Raw genomic sequence first — 27,009 nt, 5'->3', positions numbered from 1 at the left:
TTACATTAAATAAATTAACTGAATTAATTTAAACTTAGGACACACTATGTAAAGCAATTTTTTTTTTACATAAGCCAAGTTTGGTAAACAGCACTATAAAACTAGACTAAAACAGCAACATACCTGCTGAAAATTGGGATAGATTATATACAAAGGGGATCAACTTCATACAATAGCACCATGTTGAAATGTACTTTATCAGATATTTTTTAAAGCTTCCTCTTAAGGGGATATGTGCGACATAAAATCACAAAATTCCTTGTTTTTCGTCATGATGGGTTTCTTGCACTTTTGGATACTTTGTCCATTTTTGTATTAAGAAAATAATAACTTTAAAGAGAAAAAAATAATTTTTAAGTGTTTAAATTACCATTTTTATGACCCTATTAATTAAAAAATAATCAATTTTTCCCAATCTTATGAAAAGTTTTATATATATATATATACGTCATCATATTGTATTTGGCATCATTGGAAAGCTGGATTTCTCCTTTATTTGATAATTTAATTTCCATCTCGGAAACACCCAAAGCTTACAATCGGCTTTGCAGTTACACAGATATGTTATTTTCGTGACCTACTTTTCGTTACTTTTGGCTGTTTTTCTCAGTTCAAAGGTTTTTAACACTATAAAGCCTACTACTTTTTTTATTTATTAAACAATCGCCACCATATTTTCAGTAATAATCTTCATGCAAAAATACAACTTTTGTCACGAGGGAATTGTGATGGCTTTCATAGAAAAAAGTATTTGGTAATTAATAAGCAAATTTTGAAACTTTTGAACACTAAAAATGGTACGATTTTTTAGACTTTGTAAAATTCTTACTAGTAGCTATTTCAAAAAGTTTTCGTGACAAAAGTTTTAATATATACTGAAATATAAGCAGTTTAAATTTGATTGCTATAGATGCATAAATAAAAAAGCCTTAGCATTTTTAAAAGTACCAAAAAATTCAAAATGACGAAGGTTTTTTTGAGTTTCCATGACAACCAAAATTGTTTTCAACCCTTTTTTTGCTGTTTAATACTTACTTCCAAATGCCAAACATGATACATATATTCAAAAGGCTTTAGATATTAAATTGTTAAAAATAGGAAAAAAAATGCGAATATCCCCTTAAGCCATTTGTATTTATACAACAGTTAAGAATAATACTGTTTGAAAAACTTGGTGTAGCAGATTTTGAACAAGTGACATTTTCTTCCCTAACTTCACAAAAACTAAAATAAGAAAAGATTGTGGAGAATTTACAAATGCTGCTTGCATTAAAAACACAGGGAAACATATAATTAGTTACTTGGTAAAAATTACAATTTTAAACAGCTTGAAATTTTCTTTAACAAAAACTGATTAAAACAAGAAAAGATTGTGGAAAGTGCAGCTTGCAATAAAAATGCAGGGAAACTTGAATTTGGTTACTGGGTAACAATTACTATTTTAAACAGCTTGAAATTTTTTTTTATAAAAACTGATTAAAATAAGAAAAGATTGTGGAGAATTTACAAATGCTGCTTGCATTAAAAACGCAGGGAAACATAGAATCTAATTAGTTACTGGGTAACAATTACTATTTTATATTTAAACAGCTTGAAATTTTATTTCACCAAAGCTGATTAAAATAAGAAAAGATGGTGGAGAATGCATCTTGCATTAAGGGCATGGGTGGGTGATGAAAACCAAATTAGCCAAAATGCTTATTTCTAAACCTAATGCTATAATATTTAGCACCTAGTTATAACTGAAAGAATTAAGTCTAAAAATAAAAATAAAAGGCAGGAAATTTTCTGCCATTGCCATCTTGGATTTTATTTACCTTTTTAAATCGAAATAACTCAAATAAGACTTCAATAAAAAAAAACATACAGTATTATAGAGACACATGTTTGTAACTATTCTGATTGATTACATTGTCAAATTTTAAATACTTTTGTTTTTACAATATTTTTTTCTGAAAATCACTTTAAAATTATTTTTTATTTGTGCGAAAAATACACCATTTAACAATAAAAGAAAAATTATTAAATTTTTAAACATTTGTTTTGTTGGTATATGTATACAGAATAACTACAGAAAATTTTGATAAATTTTAATAATAATTACAAAAGTTATTTCAATGTTTAAATGTTAAAAAAAATTCCAAGATGGACACCATCACCATGGCACCGGCAGGAAATTTTCTGCCATTTTTTAATTTTTAGACTTAACTCTTTGAGTTATAACTATATGCAAGATATGATACCATTAGGTTTATAAAAAAGCATTATGGCTAATTTGGTATTCGTCATCCGCAAATGCCCTTAAAAATGCAGGGAAACTTATTTTTGTTGGATACTGGGTAAAAATTACTATTTTAAACAGCTTGAAATTTTATTTCACCAAAGCTGATTAAAATAAGAAAAGATTGTGGAGAATGCAGCTTGCATTAAAAACTCAGGTAAAAAATTATACTTTGGTTACTGGGTAACAGCTGCCATGCATGTTTAAACACTGCTTAAATGCCTCCTGGCAGTCGTTGATGTCTCTCCATGGTCGATGGATGTGTTTTTCTATTAACTTCAGGTAATCCAACAGGATCTTTATGTTGGATTGGCTGTTGTTTCCATCAATGACAGAGGTCAAGGCCTCCTTGTAGGCTGCCTCCATTTCCGCCATTGGTAGAAGAATCCGAGTGATGTCCTGGCTCTGACCACAGGTCACACACTGGGCCAGTTCAGTCAGGTTACCTTGTGGGATGGGCACATAGCCATCACAAACCTTACATCTCAGTATCGGCCTGTCACATGGGATCTCAAAGTACAGCGGCCAGTCCCCTAAGCAAGCTTCACAAGAGCAATCAAAAAAGTACTGTGATTTCAGGGTCCTTTGTCGAGTCTCAAGATCCATTGTTGGGTAAAGGGCACCATAATTATCCTTGAGTTCCTCACCAGCTTGTATGCTACGTATGGCCCTACCAACACAGATGTTACCGTAAGACTCACGAACCACTGATGGGTCACAAGAGTGGTTGATAAGACTAAGCACAGGGTAAGCCCCAGCTGCTAACTCAGTTGTGCCAGACATGGCAGGGGTTTCAAGATTTAAAGCAAACTCTGAGATTTCATGGGCATTACAGGGCAGCATCATGAGATTTCTGAGGATGTGGCCACCCACACATGTCTTGTTATTCAATACATTTTCTGTCACAGTTTCTGCTTCTGGTTCTATAAATGCTAAACTTGAATAATTCAATTTTTTGGTGTTTGTAATCTTTTCTGAGAAAAATCCCGCAAATTCTAGATATCTGAGATAATACAATGCAGTAATAGTTCTATTCAACAAATCAGTCCAAGTCCTGCTGTCTGCATGGTTGACTAAACTATAAGCAGATCTGTAATCCTCAGAATTATAAATCCCTTCTTCATCAAAACCAGAAGTGCGCAAATCTTCTTGTGAGTTCACTTTCTCGTCAATTTTAATCAACTCATCATGACCAGCAGTCAGAATCATACGCATGGCCAACAGGGATAAGTTCTTATCCTGGACACTGTCCAAGATGTGGCACTCTGCCCAATGGAACTTCAGCCAGGCAGCATTTCGACACTCTAAGCTACAGAACACAACACCACTGCAGTATTTACAGGGGATGGCCAGGCTTACCCTGTTACAACAGTATTGACAGTGGCTTAAGTTAAACTCCTTTAGCAAATGAGTGGCAAATGGGGTTTCGACTATCAGAACCTCACCAATTTCAATATTTTTTCTGGCAAACAATCCTCGACCACCATAACTATCCAGCTTGACTTCCACTGAATCAGACAAGCAGGGAATTTCCTTATTAGTCTCAGAACTAAAGTTTGGTATGCCTTGGTGACAGCAGTTGTGTGTTTTAATGGACAAATTCACTGGAGGCAAGTTAATTTTAGAACTTTGTTCTATGGCTTTGTTCATATCAGCAATCATGCTGAGCCTGTTTTCTTCTGTTAAATCAGCTTTTTCAAGCGCTGATATTGTTTGTTGGAAGGCTTTAATAGCTTCTTGTTTATTGCACAAGTAATACATGCACCTGCCTATTCGTTGGTAGAGTTTGTAACAAGACTTGGTGGGATAGTTGTGTATAAAAGCTAGTTCTACATCTTGCAAGCACTGGGCATAATTTTTCATGTAGAAGTTTGCGGTTGATCTGTTATTGTATGCCAGAGATAAATTCTCTGAGTCGTCAGGAGCTTTAATTATACTTTGAGTATACCAGCTAACAGCTCCTGGGTAGTCCCCAGATTTGAAGCATTCATTCCCAATTGCACGCAATTTTTCTGCTTCTCGCTTGCATTTTGATTTGAAATTTTCCTCTACGACAAACAGCTGCTTAGCCTCTTCTAAGTTATACAGGGTAGCAACTCTCTCGGCATTTGTTTGACACTTTTTAAAACTTGAAACAAAGTCATCGTACTTGTTATTTTTTTCTAAGTTTTCTTTCAGCTGTGTTAAGATTCTTGAAACATTTACACCATCCATCTGGAAATATAAAAAATATCTTTTTAAAACATTAAAACAGACAAAAAATCTGATTTCTATCAAGATTTAACTTGTGTAATTTAAGCTACTAGCAAATTATGGTAATAGAAGTATTGGTATTATCGATGTCCAACAACAGACTTTTCTAACAATGGGTGTGTAAGGCTGGTGGCAGTAGTTATGGTCAGAAATTAAGGTTTAGGCATATGAATATGGTATGACTTGGGTTACTCTGAAGCCTGAAGGGTTACAACTTACATGACATAATCAAGTTATATTTGGTATTTAGGTAACTACTTGTCAAATAAACTAATGGACCTATTTAAAAAGATTGCATTACTTAATTTATAGAAAGGCTATATCTAGTTTATTTATTTAGCTTAGTTTACTAAACTTCTTTTAGAATGGCAGGATTATTTTAATTTCTATTGAACAGCGAAGAACTGGCAGATTTACTTTAACTATACTTAGAATTCCTAAGTATTAGTAGCCTAATCAATAAAAATTAATGGCCTAAACTCTAAACCTTTTCTATTTAGAAACTCTGGGGGCACTTGAATTTATTTTGGGGGGGGGGGGGGGGGGTGAAGAGTGGGCTAAAATTTCCAGGGGTGGGGGCGTCACTATAGTACTAGAGTAATAGTTAATACTAATATTTATTAGCCTATTATTTATAATATTATTATTAATATTATAGCATTGATTAGCATGGCATAGCCATAGGCTACATCCATGATATTTTGTGTCACTGTCTGTCTGTTACTCACTGTACTCTGTCTGTGTAGTGACACTGGAGTGTATGTACTACTACTAGATCTAGAACTAGTCTGTCGTATTAGATCGAGTACACTCAAAAACTGTCATTGTTTGTACTTTGTCATGATTAACGGTTATTAATTTTAAACAGCTCAGAAAGAAGTTTCCAGAGTAGTAGGCACTGAGGTCTTTTATTTAGTTTTTACACATTGGCACAAAACGTAGGGCCTATAGTATAGTAGATTCTAGGCTTCTTGTGTTATTATTCTAACGTCATTATTGAAGAGAAGTAATTAGTAAATAATTACTTGAAGGTTTGTTATTATTAGTCCAGTCTAGTCTTATGGTATCGGCGTATGCCTTCTTTAGTCATTAGAAAAACTCTTTTGTCTACGAAGATTATATTAGCCTAATCCTTTTTTTGTGACGGAATAAATTGTATTCGCAAAATCAGAATAATATAACTATCGTCTTCTCTAGGCTGCTGTATGTCGTCTTCTCTACCCACCGGGTGAAACCATTTAGAGGGTGACACCAAGACAAAAAAATAGGTTTTTTAATTAGAGTTAAAGAGCATTTTTGGTACAAATTGACGATCCCGACAAGGGGCGGGGGAGGGAGAGGGGGGGTGACACCATGACCATGACATAAACCTACTGACTAAAGAGAAAATAGTGCTCCATCCAGCTATATTATTAATCGACCATAGAATATACTATAGATAAAGATCTTTACTATTTACTGTGAACCCTTTATAGCTCTCATATATATATATATATATATATATATATATATATATATATATATATATATATATATATATATATATATCATATATCATATATCATATATCATATATCATATATCATATATACTTTTTTCTTTGGAGGGGTGGGGGTGACACCATGAGTGATCGCACCGGGTAACACCCGACTTAGCGACGCCACTGGGTAGAGCTACATGTTTTATTGTTTGACGTCACGTATTTATTGGTCGAATGGTAGTGCTTGCATCTACTAACCCGAAAGTCTTGGGTTCGGATCCCTTCATAAGTTCACTAAACTACGTTAGGTGAACAAAGACGGTTTGGCATAATGCTCCCCAAACTTTGTGGTGTGCCACAGGGGACGGGTGGGGGCGGACACTGGTTTCTATATAAATTATATCTTTTTCTATTAGTCCATGTTGGTGTCCAAAGTAGACCTAAGAGTAATAAAAATGCCATTCATAGGTCAAGTCAACCAATGTTACTTGATCTATCTATATATATATAATTCTCTTCAGGAGACGCTAGAAAACAAGCAGCAAGCGCGCTCCCTACCACCCCACCCCTACATGGTCTGGTGAGCTGTGGTTCACGCTAAATATTTACCGTCGTAGAGCCGAGTTTAGTGACGGCTATTAGGGGCAGATAATTTAGTTTGAAACGATTTTAAACTTAGGGGAGGTAACGTTTTAAAGCAGATATTTTCAGTGGCAGCATTGGTGCTGTCGAATTCACAAATTATGAATTACTGAAAAGTAGAAAATAAAACAACTAAATAGCGGCGTATGATACGCTGCGGGTCGGCTCGTTGTCTCTAAATGACAACGTGTTTAGTTGATTAGCAATGGCATTTTACGTAATGCTAGGGGTCATCCTTTTATGACGTCCTCAAAAATTTTGATTTTATTTTAGAACCCTTGACTCACAACCCCCACCAATCCCCCGTCCACGTGTCCACAAAAGTCGATTTTTTTCGGACCCCCAACCTCACCCCCCCCCCTCGTGTGGACGTCATAAATGGATGACCCCCTTTTTAATATTTAAAAATAACACGTAAGTTCATTAGGGTGAATGTGAGAGGGAGGGGGCAGATGAAAGCGACTTCATGAAATGCAATCTAATATCATCTCATAAGTTACAATCCGAGTTCTTTTTTCAGCGATCACCAAATGTGGAATCCCAATCTAGCCGTATCAGATCTAGACTTCCCTCTATAGCAGACGTGGAAGTAGCCGTCAGCTGGCTCTAATGAAAGTTTTGAAATCGTTCGCATCTTGATTATGGTGTGTGGGAATCTGATTAGAATCTAGTCTTGTAGGCTTTCAACTAAGTTAACAAGAAACATATTATTAACTTTTAATTAAAAGTCGTACATAGACAACATCACGCATCATGTGGCCTGGGAGAGATTAAGACTGAGTGACTTTATGACGATGTATCACGCAATAAATGGTGGATTTAAAAATAGGACATATTACTTTTTTTTAAAATGAGTCAAATAATTTGATTTGTAAGTGCGGTAGGTACGGGATCTTGGCATCTTGTGACGATGTGTGACGGTGGGGGGGGGGGGGGGGGTATGCGCGGGTTGGAAAGTTTAGAAAAAAAAAAATAAAGAGCATCACATTTTCCCTGAATTTTCACAAGTAAGCTGGTTTTAGAAATTATTTATAGGAATACCAGGTGTGTGTGTTGTGGAGGGGGTGGGGGTAGCAAGTGTTATATTTGATCTAATCTTTAAAACCTTATTACAAATAAACCGGGAGTGATCTCCCCTAAACTTTCTCGAATATTCTTATATAACACTACGGGGGATTGCAACTCGGGATGAAGACACTATTTTTAATCCATTTTTAATTACTTAAACTTTTTAAAGTAGAATAGAATCTCGTAGAAAAAAATAATTGCACACCAAGTGAACGCCAAACAAAATGTGTATAATAGTGCGTAATATTATTAGTACTTTATAAATTCGCTTGCGGTTTTTGAAAAATCGGAAATAGCGTAAATTACTACTTTCGGTCAAAGGAAAGTACTCAAAATTTGATAGAAGGCAGAGAATTAGATGTTTTACTGACATGTGAAATTTCATTTATCTATCTGAAATAGTACTCAAGTTATAGGTTTTGAAAAATTTAAAGTAGAAAAAGTTCCACTTCCGGTTATCGGAAATCGCTGAAAAGTTAATTCAGATCTACAAATTTGATATAATATTTAAATATGAAATTTCATTAACCTAGCTGTAACGGTACTCAAGTTATCGTGTTCACAGACACACGCACACATATAGACATACGGACAAGATTGCAAAACTATGTTTTTCCGACTCAGGGAGGTGTAAAACGTCGAGATTTGCAAACAATCTCGATTTTTTAAATTATTTTTTTTTGCACGATTACAATATTTACTCTATACTTCGTATACGAGAAAGTAAAAAAGCTGAAACACAATTCGTTGTATAACTGTAGACCTTAAAGTGAAGCCCACTAATATGTGTAGGCTACTATATAATGTAAAAAAAAAAAACTACTGATGAGACTTCATAAAGCATGTTAGATTAAAAATGAATTTAATAACAATGGGGGTATTCAGTACTTCAGTCTTTAATCTCCAAACCATCAAACGCACGGTTCCTAAACGGCGTGATTTTATTTTTATCTTCTATAGACACAGTGCAGTTGTAATGATTGTCGTTAATGGCCTGGCGAGCTACATGGTTTTATCGAACAGCCCAGCACACCTCATTGCTTGCACGCGCCTCGGTGCGATTGCGCGAGGCTTGGGGAAAAAATAGTCCTTGTGGGAATGCACGCGCTGTTATAGCCTTGTCCCCAGCTCGCATAGGACTACACATCAACGTGAAACACTCGACACAGAGAAAAACAAATTTCAAGAGAATTATTTTTTTTTAATGATGAAAGTATTGATCGAAATAGTATAGGGAAAAGTGAATGAAAAACAAAACAAAAACGTTAGATATGAAGCAGCAGACAGGGTTCTGACAAGCAGACGTCTATCGATAGAAAAAACCAACCTACGTGTTGATGCTGGGTGTCGCCGTGTCGTTCCAATCACAGAGTCGCCATAACAAGTCTCAACCCGGACACATTTGATTCATTGATGCACGCGCGTCGCTCCGTGTCGCCGGCCTGACCTTGACACGTTGTGTGGTGTGTAGCTGAGATGAGAACTCACCGTAGGTTTTACCCTGACTTCCCGGGCCCGTGTACCTAATGGATTTCTCGAGCGGAATCATAAAATATTTCACAGTTTACAATCAATAATGCTGTAGTGTCGATATTCGACCTGTTCTGTTCCATCGGCTAGCAGACGACAGTGTATGAAGATTCCTGCTGACAAATGGTAATTGGGTCACAGACAAGGGGACCTGACTACAAACTGGCACAGGATTGACGGAAGTATCGAGTACTTGTATCTAGATCTAGCCATGGATTTTCGCATCTGACACCGTGAATACTGTCTGCAGAGATGACGCCCATCCTCGCTTTCGTTCTTCTCTTTGGAGGTAAGAAAATTGTAAATAAGAAATATCACCGCCCAGAAAAATAAAAAAAATCCATTATTGGTACGGTTACCCATCTCTAATTAAGGTTAACTTGCTTACTATTTAGAGATTTCCTTGTTTTAAAGGTCTAGAATAGTATGTCTGTGTAATGTTAAGTATAGATCTAACCAGTGTTTCTTCCAGACTTTTTTCTCCGGGGGGGGGGGGGGGGGAATTGAAATTTTCGGGGGGGGGGGGGGGGCGGTAGACTTTCTTCGGGGGGCGGGGGCGGACACTGTTAAAAGTATATATTTTCTATATAAATTAAATAAATTTCATTTCGTTCGGGCGGGGGGGGGGGGGGGGGGGGCTGGAAGAAACTCTGAATCTAACACGAAAATAGTTGAAGACTGAAGATCATATTTATTGTTATGAATGTTTCGACTTGCCCCATCTTAAAAATTATGGGTGGGAGAGAATGGATGAATGCGCCACTTTTTCTATCTAGATTCTAGATCTATGTCTATAGTCTATATGAATACAATGTAAATAGCCTAGATCTAGGGTGCGTCCAAATCAAGTCCACTCTTACAACTTTGAACTATCCTACACTTTTATACTAATAGGTGTTGTATAGTTCGCCTGGCAAAATGTCTTAAGTGTATGTTGATAAACCAGACACGATTTGCTTGTATACAACCCAGGGGCGGAACTACAGTGCCGCCAGACCCCGCAATGGGGGGGGGGGGCAGGCAGTTTAGGGGCCCTCAGCTGACCATAATCAATTTTTTTATAGTTAAAAAATAATTTTCTTGTAAAAAAAAAACAGATCTACTAAAGTAGTGATGTTCTACAGTAGCTAACACACGCTGTTTCGTAAAGGAAAAAAATATATAGGCTACATGAGTTGTAGTGTGAAAAATAGGCAACGTTCAAACCTTTTCCATGACTTATTTCCCTTTTTTTAAATAGTCAAAGATGTGTGTTCTTAAGAAAATAAACATAAGGCGAGAAACCATTACACATACAAAGCTGTCATGCTTGATATTCTTGTGACCGACTTGCAAATTAGCAAACATTATGTCAGACATTGAAACAGAATTTCAAAACAAACTAATAACACTCACACAAATGATGTGTTGTTTTAATTAAAAATAACAACTAAAATTTGTAAATTTTTTCAAATTTCGAAAATTGAGTATTCTATGTTCGTATTTTGTTTATATATATATATATATATATATATATATATATATATATATATATATATATATATATATATATATGGGGCCCAAAAACATTTTTTGCGGGGTGGCCCAATTTTTCTAGTTCCGCCTCTGATACAACCTTTTCTACAGGCAAATACGCTAATGTTGACGGAGTTTTTTTTTTAACACACAACTCGGGTATATCACCGATTCTCGTATTTGATAGGGTTTAACTGATCACACGATAAGCCCCACTATGGATAAAAGATTTGAGCTTAAGGATGAGGGTCAACGTTTGTCTATTGAAAGACTGGTCAGTGCTACTACACATTGGTGCTACTGGCTAATGTGAGACGATAGTCTGTAAACTGACCGGTGACAGTAACATTTACCACCAAAGTTAAATCCACACCCACTTCTGACTAAACATTTTTTTTTTCAAAAACTTTTCAAACAACTATCTATCGTCAACGTAATCTTTTGTGGAATTTAAAAAATAAGTACGAAACTATTATTTTCCCAAGATAAGCCCTGCAACTAATACAAGAAATTACACGCGCAAGAAGTTAAGCCCCGCCACCAATTAAATTAAATGCACGCTCGCAATCTTTACGAAATACAGACATTTTAATGCAAATTATTGATGGCGTTCCAATTTCACACTCTTCAGTAAAAAGTAAAAGTATCAAATCTTCTTTTTTTATGATCTTTTTTTTTGTGGCGGGGGGGGGGGGGGGGGGGGGGGTGTAACTTTCTGGCGGGGATATAATGGAAAAAAATTCTTATTTTCGTCTCACACTGGGTTGTTTATTTCAGCAGTGTATATTTTTTGTCTCTTACAGACACTCTTTAAAAACATTTGGCTCTTTCCTCACAGCGCTTATGGTATATTAAGGAGCTGCTTGTTGAGCAAAACAGATTTTCGATTGAGTTTGTGCTGGGAATACTCATAGAGTCGCCTCCCATTGAACGTATCAACTGATAAGTCAAATGTTAAACCAGGGTCTCCAAACTTTTCAGCCCGAGGGCCGATTTAACTATCAAATATCAGTTCGGGTGCCCGAGTTGTAAACCGCTGATGTCGCATTCGATCTAAATATTTTTGGAAAAAAAATTTTTATAATTTAAAAAATTTTGTTGTTCGAAGCCACGTTAATTTGCCAAGCGATAATCAAATTTTTTGAACGAATCGTTCAGAAGTCTACACATTTATTATTTAATTCAGCTAAAAGTTTTCTATTTAAAATTGAGTCAAATGATAATTCAAAAAGTTTAAATAGTTAGAGATTATTTAAAAAGTCCTATATTGCTTTTAATATATTCAAGTTTAGCAAAGTAATAAACAACGATCTTCATTTTTTTATTTAATGCTATTGAATTTATATTTGTTTTAACGACTTTTAGAAACATAGTTATATGTTGTCTCCCTTATGAGAATTAACTTTGACAAATTGATAAAAAATCAATTTAGAGTAATATTTTGTTTTATCTTACCAAGAAATTTCGGTCCCATTTCTAACGAATATAACTTTTGTATTCACTAAACCTGCAAACGAAATAGTATTTTTTTTTTGAAAATTTTATATCACCATTCATTAAAAACAATATGGCCGTAGATGTTTTCAAATTTTTACGAAAATAATCACAAGATAGCTTATTAAACGCTGATTTGGTTGTTGTCGTTTGGTCGCATGTACATATTTATACCGCGGGTATTGTCACGTTGTCGTTAGTTATACTTAAACCTGTTAAAGTGTTTAAATTAATGCTAACACTTACTTCGCAGTTTTGTATAAGGTTAAGAATTATAGCTATCTGTGGATATCGTTTGGTTTTAAAATGGCAATCTTAACAATCCGAACCAATCGCGTTCATGTTGTTTTCAAAGTTTGTTTAACCATTGTCTAATGTGAGGCTGTAAAGAAACGAATTACGATATGTTTGAAAAGTTTCGGGCTAATTTGCTGCAACGAAAGCAGAAGGTTTTACAGGTGGCGCTGTTCACATCTCCACCATGTCCTAACCTTTCCCTGACTGCCACTCACATTAAATATGTATCACCTGGCTGGCACGCGAATCTATACTTAATTATTACACAGATTCCAATTAGGAGGCGGGGGGGGGGGGGGGGGGAAGGTAGGACACCTTGCCTCCAAAGTGGACATTTTGGTTTGTAAAAATCGCTTAAACCTGAAAGTAAAACTGGACAAAGATCAACAAACATTTCAAATGGTTTACAGTGCAGCAGAGGGCAGGGTGTTAAAGACGGGGTTAGATCTTCAAATCTAGTAGAGCCAATAAAAACCGAGCCAGCCAACGAGGACTTATGGAGAGTAAATATATTGAACAATTCAGTTTTAAAACAGGAGGAAATATGTGTTATCAAATCACATCAACAAGTGTGCGCTTGTCGCTTGACTCATTACATTGACATATTCCTTAGTTGTCTTCGTTGCGGGTTAGATATGGCTTTTAAAAAAATCTTTATAAAACATCAAACTTTGTATTCATCTTTTATCATATCATACACACTGTACAACAGGACATTTTGTTATCACACTACACTATACAGCAGGATAATTTGTGACCACACTACACTGTACAACAGGAGATTCTGTGACCACACTACACTATACAGCAGGATAATTTGTGACCACACTACACTGTACAACAGGAGATTCTGTGACCACACTACACTATACAGCAGGATAATTTGTGACCGCACTGTATAACAGGAAAATCATATCTGTTGTATCTCTGTGTCAGACTCTTGAATAGGGGTGCCAGTGTTATTGGGCGCTACCCTCTTGTCGGTGGGGTGGGGTGGAAGCCAGTGTTATTGGGCGACAACCTCTTGTCTGTGGGCGCCTTTATTATTGGGTCTCACCCTATTTCCTGGTGGGGGGGGGGCACCATCCTCAATGGCCCCATGTCTAAAAATAAAGTTCTCCACCGCAGCCCCAGGGTACCGGCCACGATCGAGCTATCGTTTATTTGCTGTGAGCACTCGGACCAGATTTCACCAAGATGGCTGCCGTCTGAGTACGACGTACGTGTGCAGGTGACACGGATTGTGTCAGGTGGAGCCGTGACGTCGCAGCTGTACGTCATGTATAATTAGTGCCAGGCTTGCCGTGGTTCTGCTACACCTTCGACCAGAAGGGGGGGGGGCGCATTGATTCCTGAATCAGCTGATGAGAAGGAACGATCACCGGCCATGGCGTATCGATTGCCAGCAAATAACGATAAACCCAGCTCGGTTATCGGACTTGTTGACGATTTACTACAAATAGTCTCCCCTTTTGAAACTCCTTTTCCCCTCGACTGAATTGGAACCCAGACTATGGAACTACTTTTTTGTATTAAAGAAGATTCTTTGGGATGTATTCTTGGGCATCTCGGTGACACGTTCATTGATTAATTTCACCGCCCTAGGACGTCATTAAAATGTATTTTAAATTATGAACAGAGAACATACGTCCCTCACGGCTTCGGTCTGAGCTGAAAGCCTTTTCCCTTTGCTATGTTTCTTTTTTCTTTCTTAAAACTGATAGAAATCCTCGTATTTGAATTAAATTGTTGGAATGATAATGTTAGGTCGCTGAAGATTCGCATTTTTTTAAATTTACACCGATTTAGGTATCTGAGATAATTTTTAATTGCATAAAAAAATATTTCTTAAAAAAAAAAACTGTGTTCCATAATTTGTATTACCTCAATGCGTAAAAACTTATTTCAACCACCGAATCGCAAGTTTTTAAAAAAGAAATAGAATGTCCTTACCTACCTTTTGACAAAAAGCCCCTTTGAATGCCTAACTCAGAATAGCTATAACGGTAGCGTGTAGCCCTTGATGTAGCTACATCTGCATGTAAACGAGGTTCAAATACAGATTGTCCCATTTTAAGTTAATATACTTGCCTTGAATCCAGCATTGATATTATCATAGCCTGCAGTATTGACTATATAATTGACTACAAATAAACATTGGCATTGATAGTAACCTTGGCATTTGTACTTTTTAAAGCAGCATTGTCACGCATGGTTGATCGCAGCGATGTCATTAAAACACACATTATCGTGACTGTGGTTTACTTATATTGTTTAACCCCCCCCCCCCCCCCAAACACACACACACACAAACTTCACAGTTCAACCATAAAGTGTGTGGTGACGTAACCTTATGTCACAGCCGGGAGCAGTGGCGTAGCCAGGATCGTCTCAATTTTTACCCGGGGACAAACTTTCGATTTGCACCCCCCCCCCCCCTCAAACTTTCGATTTGCACCCCACCCCCCCTCATACTTTTTATATATATATATACCGAGGGGTCTATGGGGGGGGGGTTATGACCCCCCCCTAACCCCCCCCTGCCTACGCCACTGGCCGGGAATAGTTCAAGGACAGGATTTAGGTTTGATTCTCTTAGATACCCCATTGGTCAGTTGGTAGGAACCAATAGAAAGACGTATAGGAAACACACGTGACCAGCCTCGGACAGTTGAGCCGTAGATAGCGGCCGTAGAGTTAGGGAAGAATCTAAACATTGTTTAAACAGTACATTGTAACAGTTTTTAAAATTTGGCGTCGCCCTCTAAATAGCATCGCCCATTGCGGACCCACCCCCGCTTTGTGACGCTACAGCTGTTTATATTATAAATACCTTTTCAAATACTTTTCAACATTTCTTTTTCAGCCTTCATTCTCAACAGCCCTGAGGTAAACTTGGTGAAAGGAGTGAGCGGAAATGTTCTTCGTGAAGCGCACATCTCTTCCCCTCTCCGGGTGGTGCCAGAGGCTGAAGAAGAACTCACGCGCAAACACAGTTCTCCAGCTCACACCAACGTCTCGACCGCACGTCAACATTTCAATTTAAATGCTGCATCAATCGGGAAAATATCGGAACAAAACACATCATTTCCCGGAGATGTTCCCGTTCAATCTGTCCTCGTACAAACAAACACGTCAGCGGGCATTTCCGTTTCTACGGGTAAAGATGACGTCATCTTACAACGAAGTGCTAGTGACGTCAGTCGCCTTTTTGGATTAATGACACGTCGAAAAAGGGACTTAACTCTATCTGACTTGAGTGATTTGCTGCTCTTGATTGCTCCTGAATATCGCCTTGTCATTGTGAGTATTGTTGCTTTTTTTTTTTCTTCTCCAAATGATCGTCAGAAACTCTTTTTCTGTTCTGTGCCATCAAGAGTTGTCAAACCTGTCAAGACTTCAGTCTTAGAACTCTCCTACATTAGCTATTGGGGGAAGGGGGGAGGGGAGGGGGGGAGAGAAGGGAAGGGAAGGGGCGTCTATTGTTTGGGCTGAATTCAATTTTTTAAAAATTTAATACAAATTTGGCTTTTTATAAATCTTCGTTGTTTGAAAGATATGTTTCATAATCGTCCACAACTGAAGAAATAAATCTGGAATTAACTATTAAAATATCTTACTTTGGGGAAATTAGGTTCTCGTATTAGTGTTAACCCATCACATCCGTTTTAAAAAAAATATTTAAAAAAAAAAATGGATTAAGTTTTTTTAGTTGTTAGAAAGTAATTTTTAAAAAATAAATCGAGCTACGTTTTATATATTTTCATTTGAGCATTCAAAACTGTTGTGGGAAACTGCACTTGAGTTACTTCCCCGTATTGCCAGCTTTACAGTAGAAGGTTTTATATACGACAAAACAGTTCACATCAATGCCAGATAAACGCACTCCGTTTGAGATCGATGCCAGATAAATACACTCCGTTTTAGACCTAAAATAGAAATAAGCAAAAACATTATTTTTAATATAAAATTTTTAAGGAGAGTGATTTTTTTTCCTTACAAAATAGACTTTTTTTCATTGGCATGAAAGCCAGAAAAAGGAAAAGAGAAGAGAAGGATTATCCTGTAAGGATTGGATTAGGGAAATGAGAGCAAATAAACCGTAGACCGACTGACTGTCCAGTCCAACATCAGGATGGATCTCATGTTTTACGGGGGATGGCCTTCAACACATGGGCTGGTGTTTGTTCCCTGGGGTGTCCGGTACTGATGGTAAAGTTTCCTTATAGACCTGACGTTATATAGAGCAGGGGAAGTAGAGTTCATCTGGTACATGTGGCCTAGGTGACTCCGTATTCCTAGTGATCTAGATAGATTGAGAGATAGCGAGGTCAACATATTGACCAGATAGCTATACTTACCCCGACACGGGTTAGTAATGTCATACTGTTAAGGGGGATGGTAAAAAACGTCGTATAGCGGCTACTCCTTATTCAACAGTGTGGTCAGCACTTTACCCAACTAGTTACCAACACAGTGATCAGCACTTTACCCAGTTAGCACTACAAATGTTGATGTGACGTATCACATTGTCGGTCTACTCCAGCAGCTATGCCAGAACAAATGTTGATGTGACGTATCACATTGTCGGTCTACTCCAGCAGCTATGCCAGAACAAATGTTGATGTGACGTATCACATTGTCGGTCTACTCCAGCAGCTATGCCAGAACAAATGTTTGTGTTGATGTGACGTATCACATTATCGGTCTACTCTAGCAGCTATGCCAGAACAAATGTTGATGTGACGTATCACATTGTCGGTCTACTCTAGCAGCTATGCCAGAATAAATGTTTGTGTTGATGTGACGTATCACATTCTCGGTCTACTCCAGCAGCTATGCCAGAACAAATGTTTGTGTTGATGTGACGTATCACATTGTCGGTCTACTCCAGCAGCTATGCCAGAACAAATGTTTGTGTTGATGTGACGTATCACATTGTCGGTCTACTCTAGCAGCTATGCCAGAACAAATGTTTGTGTTGATGTGACGTATCACATTGTCGGTCTACTCCAGCAGCTATGCCAGAACAAATGTTTGTGTTGATGTGACGTATCACATTGTCGGTCTACTCTAGCAGCTATGCCAGAACAAATGTTTGTGTTGATGTGACGTATGACATTGTCGGTCTACTCCAGCAGCTATGCCAGAACAAATGTTTGTGTTGATGTGACGTATTACACAAGACAGGCATTAACCTTTTCTCCCCTCCAGCAAACCTAGAGTTGGCCCAGCGCTAGAAGCTTTTAAACAATCAATTACGACATCGTGCTTGGGCGATTCGCTCCGTTACTGTGGTGATAAATTTGTGAATAAAATGGCGGCCCACGTGCCGGGGCTATGGGATGGCTGACACGCGATGTCGAGCACGTGGCTCGTCGGTACGTCTGCTAGTTATTGTCTCATTTCAAACAGTTGGGTCGTCTGCGGATTCCCGGGTTGATTTTTATTGTTTTTGTTGTTTTTTTTTAAAGTTTTTTTTTTGTTAGTAATTTGCAATATCAAACAAAACACCCGTAACACTCAACGTACCATCGGTAAACAGAGTACATTGAACATTAAATAAAGCGGGAGTGATCTCCCCCTAAACTTTCTCGAATATTTTTATATATTATATAACACTACGGGGGATGGCAACTTGGGATATAGATATGATTTTTAATCAATTTTTAAATAGGTCTACTTAAACGTTTTAAAATGGAATAGAATCTCGTAGAAAAAAAAAGAATTTCGCACCAAGTGAACGGCAAAAAAATCTGTGTATTGTAAAGATAGTATTATTACTTTTAAAATTCTGCGTTTTTTGAGGAATCGGAACTGCGTGAAGTACTAATTCCGGTACACGCAAATTACCCAAAATTTCGTCTATCTTAAACAGTACTCGAGTTATAGGCTTTTGAAAAAAATCATAAGTAGAATAAGTTCCACCTCAAGTTACCGAAAATTGCTCAGAAGTTGATACAGAACTTCAAATTTGATGTATATGAAATGTCATCAACGTAGCTGTACTTGTAACGGTACTCAAGTTATCGTGTTCACAGACACACATACACACATTTACACACACACGAACATAACTGCAAAGCCTAGTTTTTCCGACTCGATATCGCGTAAAACGCTGAAATTTTTATAAATCTGGATTTAGAATTGTTGCCCGATTAAAATTAGTCCCTTATACTCCGTATGTGATGAAGTACTGAGGTGTAAAACGGTGAAAACTCAAAATTTCATGTGATTTTTGTGCATGTTTACATTTCCTATATACTCTGTATACGAGAAAGTGTTAGTAAGTCAAGGGAAACAACCTTTTATTATGATCCCTAAAACATTATAAATAGAACAAAATTCAAGAAAAACAAATGCAAAACTTAGGTAGTTGTATATAATTTTACTAAGCATAAACATTAAAATTTTTACGCATTGTTATGAATACTTATAAGGATTGTAGAGTTACCATTTGATTTTAGTCTAAAATTAAAACTATTGCCTTTATTAAATGTGTAATTTGTACACAAACTGAAACATCGGTTTCACCAACCATTGATCACTACTGGTGTCGGGAGTTCTTTAATTGAAACATTGATCGTACAAACAAAATCACAGAATTAAAGCTTATAAGTGTGTAGTTAGTGTAGTTACATATCACACGGAAAAAGCGCCTTTATCCTTCTCAGAAAACACTTGGAACACCTTCCTCATCTGTTTAAAAAAAATTGTTCTCTTCCTCCGTGCATACCTCTAGCTCGAGCGCACAGCTTCACCCACAATTTAATTTTGTAGCGTTTATCTACACCAGGGGTCTCCAAACTTTTCAGTCCAAGGGCCGCATTAACTATCAAATTTCAGTTCGGGGGCCAGTTTCTTCCTGACATGTCGTGATTTTTCTGGGTAAATTTCCTCAGCCATCACCAACAAACGTTTTTTCCTTGGACAAAAAGATCTCCGCGGGCCGGATGATGAGACTTCGCGGGCCGCATCCGGCCCGCGGGCCGTAGTTTGGAGACCCCTGATCTACACCATCAGCTCTTTCTCTGTGAAGCTAATTCACATGTATAGCACTAACCGGCAGAAAACATAACAAGCAATGTCAGGCAATTATATGTATACAATATACATGTGCACATATACATACACATAGACATACATATACATAAAATCCCATACATACATAAAGACATTATATATAGATATATACATATACATATAGCCTACATATATACATGTTTATAAATAAACATATATATATATATATATATATATATATATATATATATATATATATATATATATATATATATATATACATGTAGTATATATTTATAAATACATATACATATATATATAAATATATAAATATGCATGTACCTGTAAATACCTATATATATATATATATATATATATATATACATACTAGCTGCATACTCAAGTTGGTACATTTAAAAAACATTTACTGTATGTATAGAATAATAGATAGGGATTGTACTAGCGCAGGTACCTTTTTTAAAGTGTGGAAAAGTGTAAAAACGGAGTAAGCTGGTATCAAACTTAATGTTCTGTGAACAAATATACCAAAGGTATAAAAAAAAACAAAAAAAAACGCAGCCTTTTATAGTGAAAGATTAAATAAAACAAACAGTAAATAATATTATTCACTTCCTCGTGTTTTAGCTGTCAAAATAAACACAATCTAAACACCGAAGAAGGAAATGCTAATTAATCTTTTTTTTAAAAAAACGTTTCTATTTTTTTTAATCCAATCCTGATTCATTATGACATTTTTAATATAAAAATTCCAATATTAATTTGCTAAATTTTCACATCCGACTTTTTAAAAAACCTCTTTTTTTTTAGCAATCTCTTGCCTTACGTCAGTACTGAATAGAAGAAACAGGAAATGTCCATGTTGTTCTCCGTGGCTTAATAAAATATGAATGCTGCTTGCAAATTGTTTCGTGGTATTACAACACTCTGTCTTCAAATAATAAAAAGTTAAGCTCCCCTTTAAACGTTTTATTATACGTGGGGACTGTGGACAGCAGAGTCACGCATACATTATATTAAACGGGGACTGTTCAGCAGTATAGAGTCAGGCATACATCGAATACGTGGGGGGGGGGGGGGACTGTGGTCAGCAGTATAGAGTCAGGCATACATCTGTGACCTACTTAGGTCGAGTCATTTTTATTTTGACATTGTATAATTCCTTATATGGAATGATGGTGTAACACCTGGGGTTTTTCCACTGACTTATTAAGGTGTTTGAGACATAGAAATTTTCCATTAAAATCTGATTGAATGATTCTGATCAGATGATTATCCCAACCAATGGCGACATGAGTTGAGGATAACCTCCCCTGTCACAGAAGTCTTTAATTGCACTGCACACTCGCAACACGAGGCAGTTTATCTTGACCTGGCAGTCTACGAGGCAGTTTTATCTTGATCAGGCAGCCGTCCATATTGTCCGGCTATAGACTCTGACCATTTGAACGTGAGAGTACTTAAGACCTGTGTGTGCCTTGCTTTCTTAAGTGATTTAGTCTTCTAGTTTAATATTACTTGTCGCTAAGGAATTCCTGAAGCTACAACAGTGTTGTGTGGCCTGTGGCTATTATTAGACTGTGTAGAAATCTGTGATAGTGTTTTTTCCTGCATTTTGTAAGTTGGGTTTTTGATATTTTAAACATTAAATATTTTATCTAGTTCATCTTTGTGTTCTGCCACAACTGTGTTCGCTGATTAAAAGGTCGTATGTAGATTGGATGAGTGTTAATTACAATAGTATCACTAGCTTCCCTAGACATTAAATCCGAGCCCTAGTGGGTTGTTGTGTTAAGTGTTCATCCACTTAGGCCGTAAGGTATTTGCATATGACCCCGAAAAAAGAATCCGGGGACGTTCTCCTTCTATTTGGCTGATAGATAGGTTAACGTTACACATCGAATACGTGGGGGGGGGGGGGGACTGGTCAGCATTATAGAGTCAGGCATACATCGAATACGTGGGGGGGGGGACTGTGGTCAGCAGTATAGAGTCAGGCATACATCGAATACGTGGGGGGGGGGGGGGACTGTGGTCAGCAGTATAGAGTCAGGCATACATCGAATACGTGGGGGGGGGGTGGGACTGTGGTCAGCATTATAGAGTCAGGCATACATCGAATACGTGGGGGGGGGGGACTGTGGTCAGCAGTATAGAGTCAGGCATACATCGAATACGTGTGGGGGGGGACTGTGGTCAGCAGTATAGAGTCAGGCATACATCGAATACGTGGGGGGGGGGACTGTGGTCAGCAGTATAGAGTCAGGCATACATCGAATACGTGGGGGGGACTGTGGTCAGCAGTATAGAGTCAGGCATACATCGAATACGTGGGGGGGGGGACTGTGGTCAGCAGTATAGAGTCAGGCATACATCGAATACATGGGGGGGACTGTGGTCAGCAGTATAGAGTCAGGCATACATCGAATACGTGGGGGGGGGGAGGACTGTGGTCAGCAGTATAGAGTCAGACATACATCGAATACGTGTGGGGGGGACTGTGGTCAGCAGTATAGAGTCAGGCATACATCGAATACGTGGGGGGGGACTGTGGTCAGCAGTATAGAGTCAGGCATACATCGAATACGTGTGGGGGGACTGTGGTCAGCAGTATAGAGTCAGGCATACATCGAATACGTGTGGGGGGACTGTGGTCAGCAGTATAGAGTCAGGCATACATCGAATACGTGTGGGGGGGACTGTGGTCAGCAGTATAGAGTCAGGCATACATCGAATACGTGGGGGGGGGGGGGACTGTGGTCAGCAGTATAGAGTCAGGCATACATCGAATACGTGGGGGGGGGACTGTGGTCAGCATTATAGTCAGGCATACATCGAATACGTGGGGGGGGGGGACTGTGGTCAGCAGTATAGAGTCAGGCATACATCGAATACGTGGGGGGGGGACTGTGGTCAGCAGTATAGAGTCAGACATACATCGAATACGTGGGGGGGGGGGGGGGACTGTGGTCAACAGTATAGAGTCAGGCATACATCGAATACGTGTGGGGGGGACTGTGGTCAGCAGTATAGAGTCAGGCATACATCGAATACGTGTGGGGGGGGACTGTGGTCAGCAGTATAGAGTCAGGCATACATCGAATACGTGGGGGGGGAGGACTGTGGTCAGCAGTATAGAGTCAGGCATACATCGAATACGTGGGGGGGGAGGACTGTGGTCAGCAGTATAGAGTCAGGCATACATCGAATACGTGTGGGGGGGACTGTGGTCAGCATTATAGAGTCAGACATACATCGAATACGTGGGGGGGGGGGGGGACTGTGGTCAGCAGTATAGAGTCAGACATACATCGAATACGTGGGGGGGGGGGGGGACTGTGGTCAGCAGTATAGAGTCAGGCATACATCGAATACGTGGGGGGGGGGACTGTGGTCAGCAGTATAGAGTCAGGCATACATCGAATACGTGGGGGGGGGGGGGGACTGTGGTCAGCAGTATAGAGTCAGGCATACATCGAATACGTGGGGGGGGGGTGGGACTGTGGTCAGCATTATAGAGTCAGGCATACATCGAATACGTGGGGGGGGGGGACTGTGGTCAGCAGTATAGAGTCAGGCATACATCGAATACGTGTGGGGGGACTGTGGTCAGCAGTATAGAGTCAGGCATACATCGAATACGTGTGGGGGGGACTGTGGTCAGCAGTATAGAGTCAGGCATACATCGAATACGTGGGGGGGGGGACTGTGGTCAGCAGTATAGAGTCAGGCATACATCGAATACGTGGGGGGGGGACTGTGGTCAGCAGTATAGAGTCAGGCATACATCGAATACGTGGGGGGGGGACTGTGGTCAGCAGTATAGAGTCAGGCATACATCGAATACGTGGGGGGGGGGGGGACTGTGGTCAGCAGTATAGAGTCAGGCATACATCGAATACGTGGGGGGGGGGGGACTGTGGTCAGCAGTATAGAGTCAGGCATACATCGAATACGTGGGGGGGGGGGACTGTGGTCAGCAGTATAGAGTCAGGCATACATCGAATACGTGGGGGGGGGACTGTGGTCAGCAGTATAGAGTCAGGCATACATCGAATACGTGGGGGGGGGGGACTGTGGTCAGCAGTATAGAGTCAGGCATACATCGAATACGTGGGGGGGGACTGTGGTCAGCAGTATAGAGTCAGGCATACATCGAATACGTGTGGGGGGGACTGTGGTCAGCAGTATAGAGTCAGGCATACATCGAATACGTGGGGGGGGGGGACTGTGGTCAGCAGTATAGAGTCAGGCATACATCGAATACGTGGGGGGGGGGACTGTGGTCAGCAGTATAGAGTCAGGCATACATCGAATACGTGTGGGGGGGGACTGTGGTCAGCAGTATAGAGTCAGGCATACATCGAATACGTGGGGGGGGGGGGACTGTGGTCAGCAGTATAGAGTCAGGCATACATCGAATACGTGGGGGGGGGGGACTGTGGTCAGCAGTATAGAGTCAGGCATACATCGAATACGTGGGGGGGGGGGGGGGGACTGTGGTCAGCAGTATAGAGTCAGGCATACATCGAATACGTGGGGGGGGACTGTGGTCAACAGTATAGAGTCAGGCATACATCGAATACGTGGGGGGGGGGACTGTGGTCAGCAGTATAGAGTCAGGCATACATCGAATACGTGTGGGGGGGACTGTGGTCAGCAGTATAGAGTCAGGCATACATCGAATACGTGGGGGGGGACTGTGGTCAGCAGTATAGAGTCAGGCATACATCGAATACGTGGGGGGGGGGGGGGGACTGTGGTCAGCAGTATATAGTCAGGCATACATCGAATACGTGGGGGGGGGGGGGGGGACTGTGGTCAGCAGTATAGAGTCAGGCATACATCGAATACGTGGGGGGGGGGGGGGACTGTGGTCAGCATTATAGTCAGGCATACATCGAATACGTGTGGGGGGGACTGTGGTCAGCAGTATAGAGTCAGACATACATCGAATACGTGGGGGGGGGACTGTGGTCAGCAGTATAGAGTCAGGCATACATCGAATACGTGGGGGGGGGACTGTGGTCAGCAGTATAGAGTCAGGTATACATCGAATACGTGGGGGGGGGGGGACTGTGGTCAGCATTATAGTCAGGCATACATCGAATACGTGGGGGGGGGACTGTGGTCAGCAGTATAGAGTCAGGCATACATCGAATACGTGGGGGGGGGGGGGACTGTGGTCAGCAGTATAGAGTCAGGCATACATCGAATACGTGGGGGGGGACTGTGGTCAGCAGTATAGAGTCAGGCATACATCGAATACGTGGGGGGGACTGTGGTCAGCAGTATAGAGTCAGGCATACATCGAATACGTGGGGGGGGGGGGGGACTGTGGTCAGCATTATAGAGTCAGGCATACATCGAATACGTGTGGGGGGGACTGTGGTCAGCAGTATAGAGTCAGGCATACATCGAATACGTGGGGGGGGGGACTGTGGTCAGCAGTATAGAGTCAGGCATACATCGAATACGTGTGGGGGGGACTGTGGTCAGCAGTATAGAGTCAGGCATACATCGAATACGTGGGGGGGGGACTGTGGTCAGCAGTATAGAGTCAGGCATACATCGAATACGTGGGGGGGGGGGACTGTGGTCAGCAGTATAGAGTCAGGCATACATCGAATACGTGGGGGGGGGAGGACTGTGGTCAGCAGTATAGAGTCAGGCATACATCGAATACGTGGGGGGGGGAGGACTGTGGTCAGCAGTATAGAGTCAGGCATACATCGAATACGTGGGGGGGGGAGGACTGTGGTCAGCAGTATAGAGTCAGGCATACATCGAATACGTGTGGGGGGGGACTGTGGTCAGCAGTATAGAGTCAGGCATACATCGAATACGTGGGGGGGGACTGTGGTCAGCAGTATAGAGTCAGGCATACATCGAATACGTGTGGGGGGGACTGTGGTCAGCAGTATAGAGTCAGGCATACATCGAATACGTGTGGGGGGGACTGTGGTCAGCAGTATAGAGTCAGGCATACATCGAATACGTGGGGGGGGGGGGACTGTGGTCAGCAGTATAGAGTCAGGCATACATCGAATACGTGGGGGGGGGGGACTGTGGTCAGCATTATAGTCAGGCATACATCGAATACGTGTGGGGGGGACTGTGGTCAGCAGTATAGAGTCAGACATACATCGAATACGTGGGGGGGGGGGGGACTGTGGTCAGCAGTATAGAGTCAGGCATACATCGAATACGTGGGGGGGGGGGGGACTGTGGTCAGCAGTATAGAGTCAGGCATACATCGAATACGTGGGGGGGGGGGGGGGACTGTGGTCAGCAGTATAGAGTCAGGCATACATCGAATACGTGGGGGGGGGGGGACTGTGGTCAGCATTATAGAGTCAGGCATACATCGAATACGTGGGGGGGGGGGGGACTGTGGTCAGCAGTATAGAGTCAGGCATACATCGAATACGTGGGGGGGGGGGGACTGTGGTCAGCATTATAGAGTCAGGCATACATCGAATACGTGTGGGGGGGGACTGTGGTCAGCAGTATAGAGTCAGACATACATCGAATACGTGGGGGGGGACTGTGGTTAACAGTATAGAGTCAGGCATACATCGAATACGTGTGGGGGGGGGGGACTGTGGTCAGCAGTATAGAGTCAGGCATACATCGAATACGTGGGGGGGGGGGACTGTGGTCAGCAGTATAGAGTCAGGCATACATCGAATACGTGGGGGGGGAGGACTGTGGTCAGCAGTATAGAGTCAGACATACATCGATGCCTGGGAGAAACTCTGGTCCCATGAGAAATTACTGTATTAAAAAGACATACAACAACTCGAGCAGTTCTGCGCACTACCACACAACCACCCAGTTCCACTATAAATCAGAATAAATTAGAGGAAAGTAACACAATAGATGGGCTAAACTAGTCACAGACGTTTGCATGCTGCACACTGTTTGTTTTAAAATTAGTTTCAACTGGCTTGAAAATCTGCTCAAGTCATGTTGATTGCGTCATCATTAAAAGGTCACTTCTGCTCCGTGTGCCATTATAATAACTAGGGCGCGTGAACAGTTCTCTGGGTGAAACACGGTCAAGAAAAATGTTGTTGTTATAGATAAACTTCAGCATTACCCGTCCACGAGCGTGAAGAGTTCTCTGGGTGAAACACGGTCAAGAAACATGTTGTTGTTATCTCATTACAGAATACCTGAAGGGGCAAATAGTATAATCAGCTTAATGTTGACCGACTTTTGTACAATGTGTATAAAGTCATCTCACACAACCCATGTCACCAAAGAGCCTTGTACGTGGGGGTGGGGGGCGCCTGTCATCTCACACAACTCTTGTCACCATGGAGCCTTGTACGTGGGGGTGGGGACGCCTGTCATCTTGTACAACCCTTGTCACCACAGATTCTTGTACGTGGGGGGGGGGGGG

At 40.3% G+C, this 27,009-nt stretch overlaps 2 protein-coding genes across 3 annotated transcripts in view; one reads left to right on the top strand and one right to left on the bottom strand.

Annotated features, from left to right (window-relative positions):
- Window positions 1-804: 804 nt before the first annotated feature.
- On the bottom strand, window positions 805-9,163 carry LOC131956796 (SET and MYND domain-containing protein 4). Of its 2 annotated transcripts, none has more exons than XM_059321397.1 (2): window positions 9,056-9,163; window positions 805-4,495 (listed from the first exon to the last, which is right to left on the bottom strand). In XM_059321397.1, exon 2 carries the CDS (start codon window positions 4,493-4,495, stop codon window positions 2,447-2,449), a length of 2,049 nt encoding a protein of 682 aa, XP_059177380.1. In that variant the 5' UTR covers window positions 9,056-9,163; the 3' UTR covers window positions 805-2,446. The 2 variants fall into 2 exon arrangements, with proteins under 2 accessions (XP_059177380.1, XP_059177379.1); XM_059321396.1 differs by lacking the exon at window positions 9,056-9,163 and adding an exon at window positions 5,560-5,622.
- LOC131956797 (receptor-type tyrosine-protein phosphatase R) overlaps window positions 9,069-27,009 on the top strand; it is a gene marked incomplete at its 3' end in the record, with an annotated part of 56,597 nt that continues 38,656 nt past the window's right edge. Inside the window, 2 exon segments of the mRNA XM_059321399.1 lie at window positions 9,069-9,543; window positions 15,427-15,863. Coding sequence (XP_059177382.1) covers window positions 9,507-9,543; window positions 15,427-15,863 — 474 coding nt within the window.

This window comes from Physella acuta, unplaced genomic scaffold, assembly GCF_028476545.2.
Source record: "Physella acuta isolate Inbredline_101_S28 unplaced genomic scaffold, ASM2847654v3 ptg001176l, whole genome shotgun sequence".
NCBI lineage: Eukaryota > Metazoa > Mollusca > Gastropoda > Physidae > Physella > Physella acuta.
The sequence above is the reverse complement of the archived record's forward strand: the minus strand, read 5'-3'. Positions and strand labels throughout refer to the sequence as shown.

Coding starts and splice junctions, on each gene's coding strand:
- LOC131956796 (XM_059321397.1), bottom strand. CDS start 4,495: ATGGATGGTGTAAATGTTTCAAGAATCTTAACACAGCTGAAAGAAAAC.